This window comes from Mastigoproctus giganteus, chromosome 2, assembly GCF_048544385.1.
Source record: "Mastigoproctus giganteus isolate SK-2022 chromosome 2, ASM4854438v1, whole genome shotgun sequence".
NCBI lineage: Eukaryota > Metazoa > Arthropoda > Arachnida > Uropygi > Thelyphonidae > Mastigoproctus > Mastigoproctus giganteus.
In genome coordinates, this window is record NC_143576.1 from 166,453,555 (window position 1) to 166,479,147 (window position 25,593).

At 38.6% G+C, this 25,593-nt stretch overlaps 1 protein-coding gene across 3 annotated transcripts in view; it reads right to left on the reverse strand.

The window, feature by feature from the left end:
* The window catches only part of bchs (WD repeat and FYVE domain containing 3 bchs), a 1,877,108-nt gene that overhangs the window by 1,753,058 nt on the left and 98,457 nt on the right, over positions 1 to 25,593 (reverse strand). For all 3 annotated transcript variants that reach the window (XM_090389621.1, XM_090389619.1, XM_090389620.1), the window contains exon 5: positions 24,170 to 24,444. In XM_090389621.1, the coding sequence (XP_090245747.1) occupies positions 24,170 to 24,444 (275 nt within the window). The remainder of the gene's footprint in view (positions 1 to 24,169; positions 24,445 to 25,593) is intronic.

A 25,593-nucleotide genomic window follows, 5' to 3' on the forward strand; every position in this document is an offset into this window, starting at 1 on the left:
GCACCAAAGGAGGCAGCAAGTGAGTGCATTGAACCATTAAGGCTAGTTATGAGGGTATCACTGGACTCAGAAGAGATTCCGTTGGACTGGTGTAAATTGGAACATAAAGGCGGTTCTAGAAATGTAACGGGAAATTACCGACCAGCCAGACTAATTTGAGTAGTAGGGAAAATCATGGAGGCAATGATCAAGGGTGGAATTCAGGATCATTTAGACGGAAATGGAATTCTGTGGGATATACATCATGGTTTTGTAAAGGGAAACTCATATTTAACAAATCTGGTTAGCCATTTTGACAGGTCACTTGTGAGCTGGATTTAGGGAATAATTTCGACATTGTTTATTTGGATTTCAACAAAGCATTTGACTCAGTCCCACATGAGTGGTTACTTTATAAGTTGGAGCAGGCTGGAATCATAGGAAAAATCCTTAGATAGATAGCACAATGGCTTGAGGGCACCAGGCAGAGGGTTTTGATAAATGGTCATTCCTCAGATTGGGTTAACGTAAAAAGGGTCCCAATAATGATCGTTGGGGATCAGTATTGGGACCACTGTTGTCTTTGATTATCTTAAATGACATCTATGAAGGGATGGAGGGCAGATGATGTAAAGAACGGTAGAGTAGTTAATGGTCACCGCCAAGCAGAGTGACCTAGATAGACTTCTGGGACGGTCAGAAAAGTGGCAGTTATGCTTTAATTCATCAAAATGCAAGGTCTTACACCTGGGGAACAGCAACATCAAAATAACTTATACACTTGATGGAGTTGAGCTAAAGTCAGGGGTAGAGGAGCGGGACTTGGGAGTTGCAATATGGTCAGACCTGAATTTGTCCGAGAATTGTCGAAAGGTTGCAACTTTGCATGGTGTCCTATCGATGATTTATCGAACATTTGCTAGTAGAGATAACGACATCATAATCACATAAAGGTGATTTTATAACTTTATGTGATTAAATTATAAACAATTATTTTTTTTTAAATTAGTACCAAAAAACTGGTATTCTTTGTATCAATACCAGTATTTCAATACCAGAAAAAAAATGACTGGGATCCTGGTATTGTAAGCCCTATTACCATCCAATTATTATTCCATTATTATCTCAACTTTTTTGAAAGTAACAGAGAAATCTAACCATCAAATCTTACCAAAGTAACTTCAAATCTTTCCAAAATAATAGGCAGTAGCAGGAGTGTTGTGACTCTGGGGAGAACCATGGGGAAGATACTCCAACATCCAAGTAATGGGGGATTTTAACTTCCCAGATATTGACAGGAACTTGTGGGTTGGTCACTCATACACTAGTAAGCCTTTTGTGGATTTATTGGATGATTGTTTTCTGCAGCAGCATGTTCGAGAGGCAACCAGAGAGGGTAATACTCTTGATCTGGTTATCAGCAATGATCATTCGTGTATTAAGAATTTGCAGATAAATGAACCACTAGGTGGCACTGATCACAGTGTACTGATGTGGGATTTACTTAAAGATATAATTACCATTAGGGGTAAAAGGAAACGGTTTTTGCTTCCATAAAGATGAGTACAGTGGTCTAAGACAGTTTTTAATTTCTGTACAGTGTGAACAACTGACGATGTTACCAACAGTAAATTCTAAGTGGGAAGCATTCAAGGAATTAATCGTGGATGCTACTAAAAATTTCATACCTATTAAGAAATATTGTTCAAGGTTTAGGCTTAAATGGTTATCAAATGAACTAATGAGACTCGTGACAGAGAAGAAAAATGCATGGGATACATATAAATTATCAAGCGACTCAGAAGCCTATGGCAGATATAAGCTAGTCTGTAATCAGGTCACAAAGGAGGTTAGGCAGGTGAAGGCAGATTACGAGAAATCTTTGGCAAAAGATGCTAAGAAAAACAGCAAGGATTTCTTTATTTATATAAACTATAAAAGGAAGGGGATGAATCTGATTGGTCCACTTGATATCGATGGTTTGACTGTTGATGATCCTGCTCAGATAGCAAACAAACTGAATGAGTATGTTGCATCTACATTCACACATGAGGAGTTATTAAGGTTTGAAAATAGCAGGGGAGGTCCCCCCCACGGACTGGAGATGTGCAAAAATGTATCCCCAATTCCCAAACGGGAATCGAAGGGTGATACGAGTAATTACAGACCAGTTAGTTTAACTTCTGTTCCAGGTAAAATAATGGAGTCACTGGTTAAAGATGCATTGCAGGATCATCTAGACAAGACTGCAGCAATAATTCAGACACAGCATGGGTTTCTTAAGGGAAAGTCTTATCTCACAAATTAGATATGATAAATTGATGTGGTTACAAAGGAACTGGATGCAAAAAATAATTTTGATATCATATATTTGGATTTCAGGAAAGCTTTTGACACTGTTATGCATGAAAGACTATTGTACAAATTGGAACAGAATGGTATTAAGGGTAAGTTGCTACAAAGGATAAAAGGATGGTTGAGTTGGAGAAGACAGAGGGCGGTAATTAATGGGTGGTGCTCTTCATGGACTAATGTTATAAGTGGAGTCCCACAGGGTTCGGTGTTGGGTCCACTGTTGTTTTGTATATTTATCAATGATATTGATGAAGGTATATTAGGCTTAGTGTCGAAGTTTGCAGATGATACAAAGGTTAGCAGGGTTGTTAATGACAGTAATGGCAGTGTGCTACTGCAACAGGATCTAGATAATTTGGGCAGATGGGCTAAGAAGTGGCAACTGAAGTTTAACCTTGACAAATGCAAAGTACTGCATATGGGTAAAAGTAACCCCAGAAAAACGTACCAACTGTGTGGTACTACACTTAAGGTGGTAGAAAATGAAAAAGACCTGAGAGTAATTGTGCAGTCAGATATGAAGTTTTCTGAGCAATGCAGACAGGCTGCAGGGCAGGTCATAGGGTTTTGTCAATGATAAATAGGAATTTTGCTAGCACGGAAAAGGAGGTGATTGTCCCTCTGTATAAGGCAATGGTCAGGCCACGCCTTGAGTACTGCGCACAAGTCTGTAGGCCTCATTTTGAGAAGGATGTAGATTTGCTTGAGCGTGTACAGAGAAGGGCAACAAGATTGATGAGAGGAATGAATGGATCCTCTTACCAAGAGAGGCTTAAGTTCTGCAAATAGCAGTGGCTGGAGACTAGGCACCTGCATGGTAATCTGATTGAGGTGTATAAGGCGTTGAATGGGTTGAGCACGCTGAATTCTGATGGGATCCTTCCACTTGTTTAGATTAGGAACCTAAGGGGATATAAACTCAAATTAAGAAAAGACAGATGTAGAATAGATGTGCGGAAATTTGCCTTTAGCCAGCGGGTGGTTAATTGCTGGAACAAACTTCCATCTGTCATTGTGGGAACTGATAGGTTAAATAAATTTAAGGAGGAACTGGACAGGCATTTGGAGGGAATGGTGTGATTTATTTTTTTTTTTATTTTTTATTTTTTGGCTGATGCTGCATAAGCTCATTCACTTGCTTTCTTGCATCACATTCCACTACTACTATCACAGCCTAACAAAATGTGTAACTTGTGAAATGTTTGCAGATCTTTCTGGGAGAGGACATGATCCAGCCAAGGAGGATGTCTTTGTGTGTGTGCTAGGAGCATGAAGAAATTAGGCACCAACTCAGCATTCTAATGGACATTTATGAGAGGTTAGAGTAGGGTAGAAGCCTTAAAAGGAATTTAAATGGGGTCCTCATCAAGATCTCAGTTACCCAACTCAATGCCAGACCTAACTCTTGTCCACCAGACAATACAGCAGCAATCTTCAAAGCAAAATGCACTGATCTCACAGGAGCAAGTTACTGTCGGTGACACTATTGTCAGGAAAACGGGATTTCAAGAAGGCCTTTGATACTGTTGCATATAAAAGACTGCTGTACAAACTGGAGTGATGTGGCATTAAGGGGAAGTTACTGATATGGATAAAGAGATGGTTAATTGGAAGAAAACAGAGTCATTATCAATGGACACTGCCCTTTGTGGACTAATGATATTAGTGGAGTTCCCCAAGGTTCAGTGCTGGGTCCACTGTTATTTTCAAAATTTATCAATGATATTGAAGAAGGTATACCAGGCTAAATGTCTAAGTTTGCAGATGATCTGCAACAAGATCTATGAGAATTGGTTCGATGGGCTGAGAAATGGCAATTGAAGTTTAACATCGACAAACGCAAGCTACAGCACATGAATAGCAGTAACCCCAGAGTAACTTATCAACTGTGTAGCACTCCACTCAGAGTAGTGGAGAATGAAAAAGACCTGGAGTGATTGTGCAGCCAGATATGAAATACTCTGAGGAGTGCAGATATGCTGCCAGGACAGCTCATGGGGCTTTATCAATGATATATCGAAATTTTGCTTGCAGGGATAAGGAGATGATTATCCCTTTGTATAAGGCCATGGTTAGGTCACATACTGAGTACTGTATACAGGTCTGGCAGCTTCATTTTAGGATGTAGATTTCATGAAACGGTGCAGAGAAGATCAGCCAGATTGGTGAAGGGAACAAAAGTATATTAAGAGTAGGAGACCGGCGGAATTACTTAACAAGTACAACTCACTGTTGAAAAAAAGCCGTGAATTAGGGTTGAATTTGAAAGTGTCTGCAATTCTGCCCAGACACGATAGGACAGAATATATGATGAGAGCCCTGTCGATCAATTCGGCCCTGGAAAGATTGTGCAAGGCTCAAGGGGTAGAATTTTTTTCAGCCTGGTCTGTACTTGTTAACAGGAGAGACTGCTTCTACAGGGATGGGATACACTTAAATAGAAAGGGTGTAAGAATATTTGCTGATGCTACTGAGGCAGTGTTAGGTGGGTCAGAAAACTGCTAGATTGGGGGGATACAAGGGCTAATAGATTAACAGTAGCCACTGGCAGAGGTGAAAGTGATTCTTGCACTGCTTCTATTGGAATGAGCCGCAGCCTGGAAAATAAGATGCAGGATATTTCAGAGACTGCTGGAAATCATTGGGGTACAAGTAAACACATGGGTTGTGTTAGGGTAGCTAAGAAAAAGAACAGGTGCATGTATACTTGCGTGTACACCAATGCTAGGAGTTTAGTAAATAAATTTTATGAATTTGAGGTATTGCTCAAAACATCAAAGGCAGATATTGTGGGGATTTCAGAGACATGGTGTCACACAGATATAAGGAATGCAGAACTGGAATTTGGGGAGTACAATGTCTACAGAAAGGATAGACTGGATAGGAAGGGAGGAGGGGTTTTGCTATTAGTTAAGAAATACATAAAATTCAAGGAAGTGAAGCCAGTCGACATTGCTGGACAGTGCGGTGTCGAGTCAGTTTGGTGTGACATAAGCATTGGGAGATCAAAATTGAGAGTAGGAGTGTGCTATAGGCCTAATGACTCTGATCAGTATAATAACATACTGTACAGGGAAACAGAATGGGCCAGTAAATCTGGGAGTCTTATAATGGGGGATTTTAATTTCCCAGATATTAACTGGAATTTGGGGGCTGGTCACTCACACACTAGCAAGGCTTTTGTGGATTTATTGGATGATTGTTTTCTACATCAGCATGTTTGGGAGGCAACTAGAGAGAGGAATACTCTTGATTTGATTATCAGTAGTGATTCTTCATGCATTAAGAATCTGCAGGTAAATGAACCACTAGGTGGCAGTGATCACAGTGTGCTGAAGTGGGATTTACTCAAAGAAGTAACTACCATTAGGGGTAAAGGGAACGGTTATTGCTTTCGTAAAGGCGACTACGATGGACTGAGACAGTATTTAAATTCTATACAGTGGGACCAACTGATGATGTTACCAACAGCAAATTCAAAATGGGAAGCATTCAAAGAACTTATCTTGGAAGCTACTAGGCTTTACATACCAACTAAGAAATATTGTTCAAGGTTTAGGCCTAAGTGGACGCCAGATAAACTAATGAGACATATGGCAGAAAAGTAAAATGCATGGGATACATATAAATTAACACGTGACACAGAAGCCTTTGATTGATATAAGTTTGATCTGTAACCAAGTTACAAAGGAGGTTAGGCAGGTGAAGGCAGATTACGAGAAATCTTTGGCAAGGGATGCAAAGAAAAACAACAAAGAGTTCTTTACTTATGTAAACTCTAGAAGGAAGGGGATGAATCAGATTGGTCCACTTGATATCGATGGGTCAACTGTTGATGATCCTGCTCAGGTAGCTAACAAACTAAATGAATATTTTGCATCGACATTCACACATGAGGAGTTATTCAGCGAGGGGAATGCCAGAGGTGTATTCAACTCTGGCAGCAAGCTAGAGAATATTGTAATAACTGAGAGTAAAGTGGAGGAGAAATTGTTGAAGATAAATACAAGAAAGGCACCTGAGGTGGATAGGATCTATCCAGTTATATTAAAGGAGGCAGCAAAGGAAGTAAGCAAACCTTTAGCCATAATTATGAGAGCTTCCTTGGATTCAGGGGAAGTACCCATGGACTGGAGATGTGCTAATGTGACACCAATTCATAAAGGAGGATCAAAGGGCAACAGAAGTAATTATAGACCTGTTAGTTTAACTTCTGTTCCCGGAAAATTAATGGAGGCACTGGTTAAAGAAGCATTGCAGGATCATCTAGACAAGACTTCAGTTATAGCTTAGACACAGCATGGTTTTGTTAAGGGGAAGCCTTGCCAGACCAATTTGATTGGATTCTATGATGCAGTCACAAAAGAACTGGATGCAGGGAATAACTTTGATATTATATACTTGAATTTTAGAAAGGCTTTTAATACTGTTGCACATTGAAGACTGCTGCACAAATTGGAGCAGTGTGGCATTGGAGGCAAATTGCTGCTATGGATAAAGGGGTGGTTGAGGGGGAGAAGACAGAGAGTGGTAATCAATGGACACTGCTCATCGTGGATTAATTTTATTAGTGGAGTCCCTCAGGGTTCAGTATTGGGTCCATTATTGTTTTCTGTATTTATAAATGATATTGATGATGGTATATTAAGCTTAATGTCCAAGTTTGCAGATGATACGAAGGTTGGCAGGGTTGTCAAGGACACTACTGACACTATGCTACTGCAACAGGATCTGGAAAGGTTGAGCAGATGGGCTGAGAGGTGGCAAATGAAGTTTAACATTGACAAATGTAAAGTACTACATATGGGAAACAGTAACCCCAGAGCAAATCAACTCTGTGGTACTACACTGACAGTGGTAGAGAATGAAAGGAACCTGGGTGTGGTTGTGCAGGCAGATATGAAGTTCTCTGAGCAGTGCAGACGGGCTGCAAGAGTAGCTCATGGTGTATTGTCAATGATATATAGGAATTTTTCTAGCAGAGATAAGGAGGTGATTATTCCCTTGTATAAGGCAATGGTCAGGCCACACCTAGAGTACTGTATACAGGTCTGGAGGCATCATTTCAAGAAGGATGTAGAGATGCTGGAACGAGTACAGAGAAGGGCAACAAGATTCGTGAATGGGACAAAGGGGTGCTCTTAAGTTTTACAAATTACAGTGTCTGGAGACTAGGCACCAGCGAGGTGATCTGATAGAGGTGTATAAAGCCTTCAATGGTTTGAGCATGCTCAATGCTGATGGGGTTCTTCCTCTTGCTCAGAATAATCACCTGAGAGGGCATGTATTCAAATTGAGGAAAGATGGATGTAGGATAGACATGAGGAAATTTGCCTTTAGCCAGCAGGTGGTTGGTTGGTGGAACAGACTTCCATCCCTTGTCGTGGAAGTTGAATGCCTAAATAAGTTTAAGGCTCAGCTGGACAGGTATTTCGAACGAACAGAGGGGTGGTGGAAGTGGAAGTGGTTATTTTTTATTTATTTATTTTATTTTTATTTTTTTTTTGGCTGATGCTGCATAAGCTTGCTTTCTTGCATCAAATGCCTCTGCTAATGCTAATGCTAAAAGGGTGCTCTTACCTAGAGAGGCTTCAGTTCTGCGAACTGCAGCATCTCGAGACTAGACACCTACAGGGAGATCTGACTGACAAATGCAAATGACAGTTGCAGATCTGCAGACCTGCAACTCCTTGAATGGATTGAGTAAGATAAACGTTAATTGCATTCTTCCACTTGCTCGAACTACGCAACAAGGGGGCATAAATTCAAGTTGAGGAAGGATGGCTGCAGGATAGATGTGTGTAAGTTTGCCTTCAGCTAGCGAATAGTTGATTGTTGGACCAGGCTTCCATCTGTTGTTGTGAAAGTGGATGGAATGAATAAATTTAAGGAAGAACTTGACAAATTCTTAGTGGGTATGGATGGGTGTGGTTTTTTTTTTTTTTTTTTTTGGTGATGCTATATAAGCTTGTTTTCTTTCATCATTTGCTGTTACTACTGCTACTAATTTCCAGAGTAATCTAACCAACTCTTACACTAACTTAAACCCTGCCATCTCATCAATGATTACCACTATAGATTCTATTAGTGTCCATCCACTGGCAACACCCTGAGCAACATTATTCACCTTTTGCCACATGCTTAACAGCTTCATCCTATTTGTGCCTCCAGGGCCCAAGGCCCATATGCATAGTTTATCAGCCTGTTAGCATTTCCAAGCTTTTTAAAGCTCAAGTTTAGCATAACAGTATTATAAACAAGCTTCCATATCTTTTGGTCAGCCCTCTGTTTTCTGCAATTGAGTAACCAGGTTTTTTCTCTGGCTACTTACTGGTGGATCTTTGTCTTCTAAACTCTGAACTGGTACTCCCTAAAGTTGTGTTCTTTTTTTCCACTCATTTCCTTCTGCATATTTATTATATTCTTCCACTGACTGGAAATCCTGTTGAAAGTTTTGTTGATAAAAGCATACTTCCGTCCACCTTCTAGGGTGAATAACCCTGCTCTGCAGACCTGCAACTCCACAAATATCCCCCACCAATTCCTTAAAATGTGAGTGGGGTGAAAAAAAAATATTTGAATTCAATTCTTCAAAAATTCAAATATTTTTTAACTCCTGGAAAAGGTAGTCTGCTGCTCTCATGTTCATCTTTGATAACAGTCATATTTCTAAACAAGATTACATATCTTTACTGGAGAAAACCTATTTCTAACCATTCTTGGCATAAGAATATTAAATATTGCTTCCTCTGTTTTAAAAAACAAGGGGTTATTTTTTTGCTCTCAGCATTACTTTTTTCCTCTGCTGGTCCTATTCATATAGGGTGTGGCGATAAAGTTCCAGGACTGCTGATGTTGCAGTCATGTTCAATGAATTTGAAAATAAACAGAAAAGTTATGTTATAGGATAAATTTCCACTAACACAAGTGCTACAGAAACTGTCCAGTAGGCTGACAGGCTGCAAACAATCTCAGCCAGTTTTATCACTAGTGTTCCCTGTCACAAATTTGCAATGGAGCAAAGAACAAATCTCATATTTTTCTTTAAAATGGGAAAATCTACAAAAGCAACATATGACAAACTGTTTATAGTAATGAAATCTTGAGTGGTACCAGTGGGTTTAAATGGTATAAGCAGTTTAAATGCAGACATAAGAATGTTCATGATAACCCAAGAAGTGGGCACCCATCAACCTCTTCAAATTTGGACAGTTTCAACAGTTTAACTGTGGCAGGAGATCATCGTTTGACTCTCAGAATGATGACTGAGGAGATGGCTATGAATAAAGAGATAATTCGTCAAATTCTGCATGAAGAGCTAGGGAAAAGAAAGGTCTGTGCAAAATTTGTACCACACAGACTCATGGCCAAGCAGAAGCAACAGAGAGTGTTGTCATGCAAATAATTCATTCAGCCTTGTCAAGACAATATTAATTTCCTCGACTGTATTTTCACTGAAGAAAAGTGTTGAGTATTTTAGTACTGCACAAAGACAAAGCATTACAGCATGCAGTGGACATCGAAATCATCACCAAGGCCTAAAAAATTTCATTCAGAAAAATCCAGAATCCAGATGACGCTGATCATGTATTTCAACAAACAGGGTGCAATTCACAAGGAATTTGTACCTGAAGGGGAGAAAGGTAAAGCTGCTTTCTACATACAGGTGCTTCAAAGACTACTGAAGAGTATTACTTGGGTGAGGCTGGAATTTTGAGAAAGGAAACTAGGTCTTGTTGTACAACAATGGCCACACCCATTCACCACTTGCTGTGAAGACATTTCTAACGAAACATGGCACTGCACAGATCAACCATCCACCATAATATCCTGATCTAGCACCAACAGACATAGCATTAATTGAGGAATATGATGCAAGAAAGCAAGCTTATGCAGCTTCAGCAAAAAAAAAAAAAAAAAAAAGAAAGAAAACTTTCCCATTTCACCCATCCGGTCACTTCAAAGTTTGTCTAGTACAGCCTTAAATTTATTTAAGGCATCAACTTCCACAACAACAATCAAAGTCTGTTCCAGCAATCAACTACCTACTGGCTAAAGGCAAAGTTCCGCACTTCTATTCTACAACTGTAATTGAATCTATACCCCTCAGGTGTGTAATCTAAGCAAGAGAAAAATCTCATCAGCACTGAGCTTGCTCAATCCATTTAAGGCCTTATACACCTCGATCAGATCACTTTGCAGGTGCCTCGTCTCCAGAAGCTGCAACTTGCAGAACTTAAGCCTTTCTTCATAAGCGCACCCCTGTGTTCCTCTAAATCTTGTTGCCCTTTCTGTACTTATTCTAGAAACTCTACATCCTTCCTAAAATGAGGCCTGCAGACCTGTACACAGTACTTAAGGTGTGGCCTGACTACAAAGGGATAATCACCTCCTTGTCTCTGCTACCAAAATTCCTATATATCATTGACAAAAACTATTACCTGCTCTGGCACCCATCTGCACTGCTCATAGAACTTCATATCTGACTACACAATTACCCCTTTTTTCATACTCTACCTCCCTAATTGTAGTACCATACAGTTGGTACGTTTGTCTTGAGGAAAGAAAGAGACTTCTTTCTCTTTAAGGTGAAAACTGCCTTAAAGGAAAGAGATTTCAGGATATTAGTATCAGCAGTGGCCACATGGTGCAAGGAAGTCTATGGCTTATGCTGCACCAGCCAAAAAAAAAAAATAATAATAATAATAAAATAAAAAATAAAATAACAAAAAATAAAATAAAATAATAAGAATAAAAAATAAAATAAAATGATAATAATAAGAAAATTAAAAATAATAATAATAATTAATAAAAGAAAAGGAAATGGACAACCTATACATTCCCATCCTCCTATAGGTAATTATCCAGCTGACCTTTAAATTTCTCCAAACTCTCAGCCTCTACCAACACACACACGTAGGTAACTTATTCCAGTAATTTATAACTCGATGGCTAAAATAAAACTTCCTGCAATCCAGTCTACACATCTCCTCCCCCATAACTTGAAATTATGGCTGCTAGTTCTAGAATCATTTATAACCAAAAATTTCGTCCTCATTCATTTTACTTATGCCTCTAAAACCCTTGAATACCTCTATCAAGTCTCCTCTAAGGTGCTTAGTTTCCAAGCTGTGCAACCCACATATTTGAAGTCTTTCCTCATACGGACACCCTTTTGCTAATCTCAGGCGAGGTATCTGTCTTTGGACCCTTTCAAGAAGCACAATATCTTTCTTTAAGTGTGGTCTCCATACTTGAACACAGTATTCCAAGTGTGGTCTAACAATAGCCATATATAATGGGATTATGACATCCTTATCTCTACTAGCAATTGTTTGATAAATCATCGATAGGACACCATGGGCCTTCCTTGAAACCAGCCTACAATGCTCAGAGAACTTCATGTCTGACCGTATCATAATACCCAAGTCCCTTTCCTCCACTACTGGCTTTAGTTCAGCTCCGCCAAGTTTATAAGTTATTTTGGGGTTACTGCTCCCTAAGTGCAATACCTTATAGTTTGCTAGATTAAAGCATAGCTGCCATTTTTCTGACCATTCCTGAAGCCTATCTAGGTCATTCAGAAGAAGCTCTGCTTGGCAGCAATCATTAACTACTCTACCATCTGCAAATTTAGACATCACACCCTCTATCCCTTCATCGATGTCATTTATAAAAATCAAAAACAAGAGTTGTCCTAATACTGATGCTTGGGATACCCCACTTCTTACGTCAGCCCAATCTGAAGAATAACCATTTATCACAACCCTCTGCCTCCTGTCCTGAAGCCATACAGCTATCCATTTAACGATTTTCCCTGTGATTCCAACCTGTTCCAGCTTGTGAAGCTCATGTAGGACTGAGTCAAATGCTTTGCTGAAATCCAAATAAACAATGTCGAAATTATTCCCTAAGTCCAGCTCTGGTTAACTATTTTGACCCTGTCAAAATAGCTAACCAGATTAATTAAACATGACTTTACCTTTACAAAACCATGCTTCAGAATTCCATTTCTATCTAAACGATCCTGAATTCCACCCTTGATCATTGTCTCCATGATTTTCCCTACTACTGAAGTTAGATTAAGCAGCCAGTAATTTCCCATTTCACTCTTAGAACCGCCCTTATATATTGGAGATACATTGGGACTTTTTCAATCGAATAGAATCATTCCCAAGTCCAGTGATGCTTTCTTAATTAGCTTCAATGGTTCAATGCACTCACTTGCCACCTCCCTTAAAATCACAGGACATCCCGAAAGAACCCTAGGCAGGATGGCATTTGTCCCGATTTATCACATATTTATATTAAAAAATAATAGAAGGCTATGTTATGTTGATTGTTTGATGTTGACCTAACAATGAATAAACATTTTACTTACCTACCTACATGTATCTAATTTCTTCAACCTAAATATTTTAAAAATTAATATGTCAAGATATATCTACATTGGTGTTCAAAGAAAAATTAACATTCCTAGTGCATCACCTAGGAATTTCACATTTCTAAGCCTTTTTTGTGATGGTATGTTACATTAATGACTAGCATCACAAATAGAAATTATAAACAAAAGATATTTATTAATAGTTAAGGAAGAGCTAAGTAATATATTTCACAGATGCTCTCAAAATATTCCAAAATGAGCATTTGCAACCTTTATACAACAGTTTTGGTAAAATTATGATTATGGCTGAAATGTTATCAGAAGCCCTCAATTTGCTTCAGTTTATCATTTTAAATGGAAAACGAAATGAAAAGTTCACCAGTTGCAAACTAATATTTAGTTGAACTGCCTTCGGCCCTGATGACAGCAGCACACCGTCGAGGCATTGACAATATCAATTTCTGAAGATAATCAACTGATAGTTCATGGTTCCAAACATGAATTATAGCTTCCTGAAATTGATGAAGGGTCTTTGCTTTCTTTCTGGCAACTACAGATTCATAAAACGCCAACAGTTCTCTATAGGATTCAGGTCTGGGCTATTTCCCGGCCAGCTAAGAGTTGTAATGGAATGTTCTTCCAATTGTAAACACATTACTGTCGAACCTCTAATACAGAAATGAAGATAAAGTAACTACGGAAGTGCCTACTTACACTTTTCGCCCAATGACAAGGAGCAGAGTTGTCCTGAAAGATGCAGTTGCTCGGCAGGTTGAAATAGTCTCTAATGGTTGACAGCAATTTGCCTTCCAATATAGCCAGGTATCCATTAACATTTATGGAACATTTTATAAACTGCAAGTGACCTACTCTGCAATACGAAATGCACCCCCATATCATTTGGCTAGAAGGGAATTTCGCTGTAGTACCATACATACCATACCATACCAAAAGAAGGCACTAACTCTCTTTAAAAATTACAGCTGTGAATTACATGCTCCGACGAAGCAATATGTTTGCCATTTTATTTACATAATTGTTATTTTATATTGTACTTTATACATAGTCTTATAGTTCTAGTTACGCTGATTATTTTTATTTTTAAATTAGATAAGAGTTTTTGTACATTACTACTTAATATACGTAAAATCGTTGTTTCATTCAAATCTTGCAGCCATTGTTTTTGTATAGTGGTAGGGAATTCAAATTTTTTAATTGTGGTAAGTAGGTAGATCTAACGGAAAATTATATAGCATAATACACATCACAGCGTTTAGGATTCTATTAGAGAGTGTAGTACAGATAATTAATTTATTAAATTTATTGATCTTATTAATTTAAAATATCATACCTGAGACTAGAGCAGCAAAGCAATGGGCATAAAGTGGCAGGAGTGCTGTCACTCGGGGGAGAACTGAGGGGAGCAATTCTCCAACGAATCACAGCCTAAAAAAAATGTGCAACTTGTGAAATGTTTGCCGAACTCTCTGGAATGTCTTTGTGTGTGTGTGCCAGGTGCAGACAGTGTCTAGAAATTAGGTGTCAACTGAGCGTTCTAATGGGCGTCTATTAGAACTTGAGTGTAGGGTAGATGCCCTCGAAGAAATTAATATGAGGAACCTGTCAAGCTCTCAAGCTGCCCAACTTAATGCCAGAGCTCACTCCTGGGCATCAGGCAACACAGTGGAAATCTCCATGGCAGAATGCACTGGTCCCACAGGAGTTAGTTATTGTTGGTGACTCTATTGTCAGGGAGACGGGGAATATATTGTGTAAAAAGGATAGATGGAATACGACCAGGGTGTCTGTTAGGGACAAAAGTAGATGACATTGTAAAGCATATATCATCTTTTAAGGGCACGAAGGTGATATTGTTGTACACGTTGGCACCAATGACATTAAGAGTAGGAGATTTCCAGATTTACTTAACAAGTACAGGTCAATGTTGCAAAAAAGTCTTGAGTTCAGGTTAAATTTGAAAGTGTCTGCAATTCTGCCTAGACACGATAGGAGGGAGTAAATGATGAGGGCCTTGTCAATCAATTCGGCCCTGGAGGGAATGTGCAAGGCTCAAGGGGTAGAATTTTTTTCAGCGTGGTCTGTGCTTGTTAACAGGACAGACTGCTTCTACAGGGATGGGATACACTTAATAAGAAAGGGTGCAAGAATATTTGCTGATGCTATCGAGGCAGTGTTAGGTGGGTCGGAAAACTGCTAGCTTGTGGGGATTAAACAATTAAAAGTAGCTGCAGGCAGAAGTGAAGGCGATTCTTGCAATACTTCTATTAGAATAAGCAGCAGCCTGGAGCGAGGAATGCTGGGGATTTCAGGGACTGATGGAAGTCATCATGAAACAGGTGAGTATATGGAATGTGTTAGGGTAACTAAGAATAAGAATAGGTGCACTTAGACTTGCATGTATACCAATGCTAAAAGTATAGTAAATAAATTTGATGAATTTGAAGTGTTGGTCAAGACATCAAAGGCGGATATTGTTCGGATATTGTGGTGTCACACAAACAGAATAGAGATATTAGGAATACAGAATTGAAATTTGTCAAACAGAACACAGATATTAGGAATGCAGAATTGAAATTTGGGGAGTACAATGTGTACAGAAAGGATAGAAAGGGAGGAGGTGTTATGCTGTTAATTAAGAAAAACAAAATCAAAAGAAGTGCATCCAGTTGATATAGATGAACAGTGCACTGTTGAGTCAGTTTGGTGTGACATAAGCACTGCGAAAGCAAAAATAAGAGTAGGAGTGTGTTATAGGCCTAATGACTCGAATGAGTACAATGAACAATTGTACAGAGAAATAGAGTAAGCTAGTAAATCAGAATGTCTTATAATGGGGGATTTTAACTTCCCAGATATTGATTGGAACTTGTGGTTCGGTCACTCACACACTAGTAAGACTTTTGTGGATTTATTAGATGACTGTTTTCTGCAGCAGCATGTTCGAGAGGCAACCAGAGAGAGTAATATTCTTGATCTGGTTATCAGCAGTGATCATTCGTGTATCAAGAATTTGCAGATAAAGGGACCACTAGGTGGCAGTGATCACAGTGTATTGATGTGGGATTTACTAAAAGATATAATTACCATCAGGGGTAAAGGAAAGGGTTTTTGCTTCCATAAATGTGAGTACAGTGGTCTCAGACAGTTTTTAAATTCTGTACAGTGGGATCAGCTGATGATGTTACCAACAGCAAATTCTAAGTGGGAAGTATTCAAGGAATTAATCGTGGAAGTTCTAAAAGTTTCATTTCTATTAAATATTGTTCAAGGTTTAGGCCTAAATGATTTTAAAATGAACTAATGAGACTCATGGCAGAGAAGAAAAATGCATGGGATGCATATAAATTATCAGGTGACACAGAAGCCTATGGCAGATATAAGCTAGTCTGAAAAATCAAGTCACATAGGAGGTTAGGCAGGCGAAGGCAGATTACGAGAAATCTTTGGCAAACGATGCTAAGAAAAACAGCAAGGATTTCCTTACTTACATAAACTCTAAAAGGAAGGGGATGAATCAGATTGGTCCACTTGATATCGATGGTTCAACTGTTGATAATCCTGCTCAGATAGCAAACAAACTGAATGAGTATTTTGCATCTACATTCACACATGAGGAGTTATTAAGGTTTGAAAATGCCAGAAGTTTATCAAATTGTAGCAGGGTGCTTAATGATTTTGTAATAACTGAGAAAAAAGTGGAGGAGAAATTGTTGAAGTTAAACATAAGAAAGGCACCTGGGGTGGATGGGATCTATCCAGTTATATTAAAGAAGGCAGAAAACGAAGTAAGCAAACCCTTAGCCATAATTATGAGAGCATCCTTGGACTCAGGGGAGGTCCCCATGGACTGGAGATGTGCAAATGTATGCCCAATTCATAAAGGGGGATCGAAGGGTGACATGAGGCCAGTTACTTTAACTTCTGTTCTGAGTAAAATAATGGAGTCGCTGGTTAAATATGCATTGCAGGCTCATCTAGACAAGCCTGCAGCAATAATTCAGACACAGCATGGGTTTGTTAAGGGAAAGTCTTGTCTCACAAATTTGATTGGTTATGATGATGTGGTTATAAAGGAATTGGATGCAAAAAATAATTTTTGATATCATTTACTTGGATTCAAGGAAAGCTTTTGACACTATTGCAGATGGAAGGCTACTGTACAAATTGGAGCAGAATGGTATTAAGGGTAAATTGCCACAATGAATAAAAGAATGGTTGAGTGGGAGAAGACAGAGGGTAGTGATCAATGAGTGCTGCTCTTCGGGGAATGATGTTATTAATGGATTCCTACAAGGTTCGGTGTTGGGTCCACTGTTGTTTTGTATATTTATCAATGACATTGATGAAGGTATATCAGGCTTAGTGTCGAAGTTTGCAGATGATACAAAGGTTGGCAGGGTTGTTAATGACAGTAATGGCAGTGTGCTACTGCAACAGAATCTAGAAAATTTGGGCAGATGGGCTGAGAAATGGCAACTGAAGTTTAACCTTGACAAATGCAAAGTACTGCATATGGGTAGAAGTAACCCCAGAGAATGGTACCAACTGTGGTACTACACTTAAGGTGGTAGAAAATGAAAAAAAAATCCTGGGAGTAATTGTGCAGTCAGATATAAAGTTTTCTGAACAATGCAGACAGGCATTGCTCAGCGTCAGTAGTGTCCTTAACAACCCTGCCAACCTTTATATCGTCTGCAAACTTGGACATTAAGCTTGATATACCATCATCAATATCATTTATAAATACAGAAAACAACAATGGACCCTGAGGGACTCCACTAATAACATTAGTCCACGATGAGCAGTGTCCATTGATTATCACTCTCTGTCTTCTCCCTCTCAACCATCCCTTTATCCATAGCAGCAATTTGCCCCCAATGCCACACTGCTCCAATTTGTGCAGCAGTCTTCCATGTGCAACAATATCAAAAGTCTTTCTAAGATATTTCCTGCATTCTGATTTTTTGTGACTTCATAATATTATCCAATCAAATTGGTCAGGCAAGACCAATAACAAAACCATGCTGTGTCCGAGCTGTAATTGAAGCCTTGTCTAGATGATCCTGCAGTGCTTCTTTAACCACTGCCTCCATTAATTTTCCTGGAACAGAAGTTAAACTCACATGTCTATAATTACTTGTGTCAGCCTTTGATCCTCGTTTGTAAATTGGAGTCACATTTGCACAACTCCAGTCTATGGGTACTTCCCCCGAGTCCAAAGAAGCTCTCATAATTATGGTTAAGGGTTTTCTTACTTCCTTTGCTGCATCCTTTAATGTAACTGGATAGATCCCATCCACCCTGGGTGCCTTTTTTATGTTTATCCTCAACAATTTCTCCTCCACTTTTCTCTCAGTTATTACAAAATCATCTAGCTCACTGTCAGAGTTTACTTCACCTCTGGCATTCCCCTCCCTGAATAACTCCTCATGTGTGAATGTAGATGAAAAATACTCGTTTAGTTGTTAGCCACCTGAGCAGGATCCTCAACCATCAATATCCAATGGACTAATCTGATTCATCCCTTTCCTTCTAGAGTTTACATAGGTAAAGAACTCTTTGTTGTTTTTCTTTGCATCCTTTAGCAAGGATTTCTCATAATCTGCCTTTGCCTGCCTAATCTCCTTTGTGACTAATCTCCTTGGTTACAGACCAGCTTATATCTATCATAAGCTTCCATGTCACCCATTAATTTATATGAATCCCATGCATTTTTCTTCTCTGCCATACGTTTCATTAGTTCATCTGACATCCATTTAGGTCTAAACCTTGAACAATATTTCTCAGTTGGTATGTAAAGCCTAGTAGCTTCCAAGCAAAGTTCTTTGAATTGTTCCCATTTTGAATTTGCTGTTGGTAATATCAGGTTGGTCCCACTGTATAGAATTTAAATACAGTCTCGGACCATCGTAGTCGCCTTTATGAAAGCAATAACCCTTCCCTTTTCCCCTAATGGTAGTTAAGAATTGGTAGGGGGTATTTGAGAAGTTGGAGCTGATTGAGCAGGGCAAGGTTTCTCAAAACGGAAAGTGGAATGCAACGTGCTATCATCGGTAAAACAATGGACACGATTTCCAGTCAATGGAAAAAGGTAATTAATATACAAGAGGAAAAGAGGAGAAGGAACTGAACCTTGGGGTACACCAGCATTAGTGGAGAAGTTAGAAGACAGAGAGCCATCTACCATCACCCTCAGTGAGCGATCAGAGAGAAAACTGGATAACCAATTACAAAAAACAGTTGGCAAACCATAAGATGGAAGCTTGTTTAGAATACCAAACACAATCGAAAGCCTTTGAGATGTCAAGAGTAACTGCTTATGTTTCACCAAACTTTTCCATTGTATTTGTCCATAAATGGGTAACATAAGCCAGAATATCACCAGTGGATCGACACTGACGGAATCCATACTGGCAATCGTTGATCAGATGGAAGGTTTCTATGTAGTTTAAGAGTTGGCGGTTAATTGATTTCTCCATTACTTTAGAAAGAATAGAAGAAATTGCAATGGGACGATAATTGGATGGGAGGGATTTGTCACTCTTTTTAGGAACTGCCTGGATATAAGCAAATTTTCAAGCAGAAGCAAAACCAACCTTTGGAATAAGAAAGTGAAAAAAGGCGGCAAAGAAAAGGAGTAAGTTCAGGAGCACAGGTTTGAGAAAAAGTGGAGAAATACCATCAGGTCCAGGAGGAGCTTTCTTAGCATCAAGATTCTTCAAAATCCTTCTTACATCCTTTTGACAGAAGACCACAGGAGGCATTGAATGGAGCATGTTAGGAATGGTGGGAGGTGTTTTACCAAGATCATTAATACATGAGTTGGAAGAAAAATGGGATGCTATCAGGTCAGCTTTATCCTTGGCTGAAGTGACAACAGAACTATCTGATTTTGAGAGAGGTGGGAGCCGAGATGGGCAAAAGCTGCGGCCAATAGCTTTGGCAAGAGACCAGAATGCTTGGCTACCATTAGGACAAGAAGCAAGTTTTCTTCTCTTAGCCTGTTCAAAATCTAGTTTGTATTGATTAATAACTGCTTTACAATTGTTGAGAGCTTTGGTGTTAGGCAGAAAATGATACTGAAGAATTGGAAACAAGCCAATTATGCAACATTCTTCTCTTGAACAGCCTTAGCACATTTATTGGAAAACCAGGTTTAGATAGAGGACTAGATTTTAAAGTCAAGTGTGGGATAAAGGATTCCATTCCTACAAGAATAATTTCACTGACACGATCTGCTCAAACATTGACATCAGAAGTTTTGAAACAGTAATCCAACCAAGGAAAAGAAATCTCGGAGGTCATCCCATTTTGCAATCTTGTAATGCCAAACAACACGAGGTTGGGAATAGCCATGAGATAAAGGCTCCACTGGAGAAGAGACAATCACCAATTTGTGATCTGAGGTGCCTAAAGGACCACTCAACTTTGACCGTGTACTTAGATGGGTTGTTATGAGAAAAAGATCAAGCGTGTTGGCTGTATAGTTAGGATTATCCGGTATTCTTGTAGGTAAATGAACAATCTATGCAAGGTCATTAGTAAGTGCAAACGTTTCAGCATCTCGACCAGCTGGGTCGGTGTGGCCAGAAAGCGGAAACCAGCTGGAGTTGTGAACATTAAAATCACCAAGAAAAATCACCTCACTGTTAGGGAAGTTGGACTGGAGAAAGTCAAGTTGCAAAGAGAGGAAGTCAAAAGAGCTCCAAGTGATTAGTGGAGTTGGGAGAACAGTAGAGACAACTGATGAATCTGACAGAATGAAGTAGAGAGATTTTAAGCCAGATAAGATCAATAAGAGGAGATTCCAAATTACTAAGTATTTGACAGGGAATATCAGAATGGACATATGCACAAGTACCACCTTTGAGGCAAAAGGAATCAAAAAGCAAATAAATTGGGCAACTGAGATGAGCAGTAGATGAATCAACCGATAACTGAGATTCTGTCAGAAAAAGTACATGGGGTTTGGCAGACTACAAGTGGAAATGGACATCTTTGAGATTAGAACTGAGACCACATATATATTTGTGAAATGAACTAAGAAAATTTTTGGGAGGTTTAGATCTTTTTGCAGATAAGCTTACTCTATTAGTTTGAGAATTCATGGTGTTTTCAATAGCAAGAAAAAATGGGGGGGGGTCACCACACACATAACAAAAATTGTTAACACTTTTATGTGGCACCCTGGCTTTTTACGTAATTTGTCTATAGACATCGGGAAAAAAAAAAAAAAAAATTAACATCCTTGCTGCTGTATGAAGAAATGAAATTTTTGGATACGGTGTACACATGGTAAGAATATACCCAGATCCTTGACATAACATGGCCTCGATAATGCCCCCACATACACACTACTTGGACTCCTTCCAGTCACTATCTGGCAGAGTAGAGGTAGCAAGATTATAAACTTTATACATTAGCTGATCTGGAAGCCTCCTAAAGAGTTACCAATAGGTTCGGTTTGGTGTACTAACTAGCGGCCGGCTGCAAACACCGTTTTAGAGCTGTACCCTCAAAATGTAAGAAAGATTGGATCGCGCCATGATGTCCATCATAACCTCAAAAGTCATCAGTCATACTGCATTATGGAAAAGATGGGGAAGAGTTGACCAAAACTTAGCTCTGGAAACTAAACATGGGTTCCACTACTTCAAGCCTCCAATGAACAAAGTGATTGTATTGCATCGGTTCATGAGGGTCATCTACCACCTTGCCTGGTAACACAGAGGGGCAGCATTCCTCACAGATTACCAGAATAGTACCAACTTTACCGTTCACCATTCTGTAACATTCATCCTTCTGCCAGTGTAAGGTGTGTTACTAGTCGACACCAGGGGTTTCCCCCAATCTCCACGTTGTACTTTTTGTATGTGTGACAGAACTCTGTGAAGGCCAGAGTTTTAAAAATGTAAGGGGGGGGGGGAATGTTGTGTACCATTGTATCTCTGACCATTTAGCCATTGGGCCTCTAGTGGGACCCAAAGTTGTCCACATTTTGCCACGGGGAGACCGGTTAGGAAAAGAGTAGATTTTTAACAGTAATCTGGCAGCCCCTGCCACCTAGTTTCCTAAGATTTCAGTGGCTAGGGCCTATATATACATATACAGTGGATTACGGTTATTTGTGCCACCAGTTAATTGGGACAAATCTTAAAAAACAAAACCCAATCGAGAAAATAGCCAGGTTTACTTCGCTTAATTGGGACAACATGACATTTAATCGGGGCAAGAGATCGCAGCACTGGAGATTACCCTATAATTGTCTCCGACCGAACCATGTGGGTCGGTCGGATTTCTGGAGGTTGCACCCATAAAACAATAAAAACAATTAGCAGTCACCGTATCATGTTACTTGCAATTTGTGTGTGCTGTGTTCTTTGTTATTGATTGCTTATCTTTTTAGTGTTTTAATTTTTAACCCCCACCCACAAATGTCAGTGAACAGAAATGTCAACTAGTTAGTATGTACATATTACAGTTCATATTAATTTTTCCGTTTATCACGTATATTCTTCCGATTTTCACGTATTATTTAATTTTTTTAATTGGTAAGGTAACATAGGGTAAATTTGTGCTAAATATATCTTTACTTTAATAGCTTGTAGATAATATTTCTCCTATTTTCACTAATTAGAACTGCTGTTTGATAAAATTAAAATTCAATTCACAAATGTGATCACAATGACCAGCGCTTACTACACATCGTATAGTGTATGGTACTTTCTATGGTGACTCCATCTTAACGTGATTTGATTGTACAGTGAATCAATTGTAAAGCATGGGTCCATCGTATTTTTACATTTTTTTACGTGACACTTCGGATAATTGGGGCAGCCGCTTAATTGGGCCAAAATGCACTAGTCCTGATGTATCCCAAATAACCAGAATTGACTGTATTTAAAAAAAAAAAAATTTTTTTTAAATTAAACGCTGGACATTAGGTTAAGACTGAATTGGAGTTTAAAGTTAGGGTAGAGTTAAATTTAGATGCTAAGTTTTTTTTAATTTAGATTAAGAGTAAGCACGATGGTTGGGCAAGAATACTGCAAGCGGGGGGGGGGGGGCGCAGATAGAAGAATGGGGATGATAGGGAAGGTGGCCCCGGAAATATCAGTGGGCATAAGCCCCACCAGGAGAAAGAGGGGGGTGGCAGGAACCTGTCTCCTCCTCCCCCACGACGGTAAGGGGAACAAAGGTACCATGCAAGGGAGCATCATACAGATTGCCTGATGATACAGATGGTACACATGATACAGATGGCGTTGGCAGCAGAGCTGCATGTTGTCAGGTGGGGAGTTGGGAGAGAGACATTTACTTCATTCATAATCTGCATTCTCACTCTACTTGCATTGCATTCTATTTTATACTTCCCCCCCCTCACATTCTATAGTATTTTTTTTTTTTTAGGTTATACACCAATGAGCCAAAACATTATGACCACCGAGTCCTTATGCATATCGAAGCAACTGCAGGTAAACTACGGTGTGTGTGCAGATCGGGACATTATATAAAAACCACCCAATGCTGAGTTCCGTTAATTAGTGTTACTCTTGCTTTTTCTTCAGATAGGATAGGCAGCAGACTTAAGCGAGTCTGACAAAGGCCAAACAACTGGTTCAGAGCATATCCGAAACAGCACGGCTGGTGGGGTGCTCACAGTTAGCCATGGTTAGTACCTACCGAAAGTGGTCCGAGGAGGAAAACCCATGAACCATCAGCAAGGTGTTGGACGACCACTTTGTATTCTTCTTATTGCACCAGTTCAAGAACTTCACTGCCACACATATTCTTAAATCTGCCCTAGAATGGAATATTATTCCCACATCTGGAGTGGTTCCCTCAAAACCTCCCTTAAGCTCCTAGACCCTGTCCAAAAGAGGGAAATCAAGTTAATTAATAACCTATCTTTTATGAACATTCCACTCTCTCACACAGACATTCAGTTATTCTGAATGCCCTTTATACAGATATTACCATAGGCACTGTTCTTCTGAATTGGCATCTATAATCCCACCTCTCTCTCTTCCAAACAAACATGTCTAAACAAGCGCCTCAACTCAACTGCAGCAAGCCAAATCCATTCACTTACCCAAACTCACAGACATAACTTTTCTTGTTCTTCATTTACCCATTCTACCTCTGTTCTCTAGAACAACTTCTCTTCAATATATTTCCCAAGAATTACATTCTATGAAAATTCAAATCCAAAGTAAACAAGTAGCTTCTGTCTTCTCTATACTACAGATTCAAATACACAGTACTACAGATTCAAATATAATCTAATATAAAGTATAATATTCTAATAGTATATAAAGTACAACAGATTATAATGTTTCTTGTCACCATGGGTAAAAAAAAAACAAATAAAAAATAACTATTAAGATACATATATATATAAAATGCAAAAACAGATGAAACGTAACTCACCTGAACAAAAACCTTTTGCAACAAGATGCGTCTTTCCCTTGAGGTAAATTCACAGCCATGTTCTAAATCATCAGCATTTTCTAACTCAGGTAAATCAAAGAAAAGGTAGAGGCACTTGACTAGGGTAGAAGGTAAAGATGAGGATGTCATGACATCTACAATGGGAGCCTCTCCTGCAGCAAGTAAATTAACAGTGGTCAGCAACATCCATCCATTACTTCTTTCCTCTGTGCTTTCAATTTCTAAAAATTTTGCTATTGCACAACTTGCTGCTTCTGAAATCAGAAACATAAGGTTAGTACAACATACTTAACTAAAAGAAACAAGTTAGGTAATATATATAATGCATTATATTTCATGCATATTCAATTTCTTTCTTAAATTATTTGAATTTCCATTTAATGTGATAACAAAAGTGAAAATTAAATATCTAGTTAATCAGTTAATTAATGTAAATAATTTGTTATAAGCTGATTACAAATTAATATTAACTAATGATATATATAAAGATTTATTTTGTCCACTTCACTACATACCTCAACTTAATATACACTAACTTTTTGTAATACTTTACTTATTTTCTCCCGGATTTTAATAAAAATTAATTTGCAACATGTGTTTCGTGGGTCTTCATTGATTTAATAAGATAAACAAATAACAACATGTGCCTCCAATGATAATATGCAGTCAGCATTTTTGTAATGTACTTATTTCCATCTAGATTTTAATAAAAATTTAAATACAGTGGCTATTTCATGTTTCTGCTTCCTTGTTATAATAAATAAATAATAATTCCCTATTAATATATTAGTAAATTGACAATAATTAGGTGCAGTCAAAGAATTTTGTGTTCGTGGAAATTGATAAGTAATTTGAAAAATTTTTCCTTTCTTTACTTAACAAATTAACAAATGTCTGAGACCACTATAGTCACCTTTATGAAAGCAAAAGCACTTCCCTTTAGTCTTGATGATAGTTACATGTTTTAATAATTCCCATATCAGTACATTGTGATCACTGTCACCCAGTGGTTCCTTCATCTGCAAATTCTTAATGCATGAATAACCACTACTGATAATCAGATCAAGAGTATTACTCCTTCTGGTTGCCTCTTGAACATGCTGCTGTAGAAAACAGTCATCCAATAAATCCAAAAAAGTCTTGCTAGTGTGCGAGAGCAAACTTACAAGTTCCAGTCAATATCTAGAAAGTTAAAATTCCCCATTATAAGACATTCTGATTTACTGAATCACTCTATTTTTCTGCACAACTGCTCATTATACTCATCAGATTCATTAGGCCTATAACACACACCTACTCTCATTTTTCCTTTCCCACTGCTTATGCATTGTTCACCAACATCAATTGGATGCACTTCCTTAGATTTTATGTGTTTCTTAATAACAGCATAATCTGTGTTACAC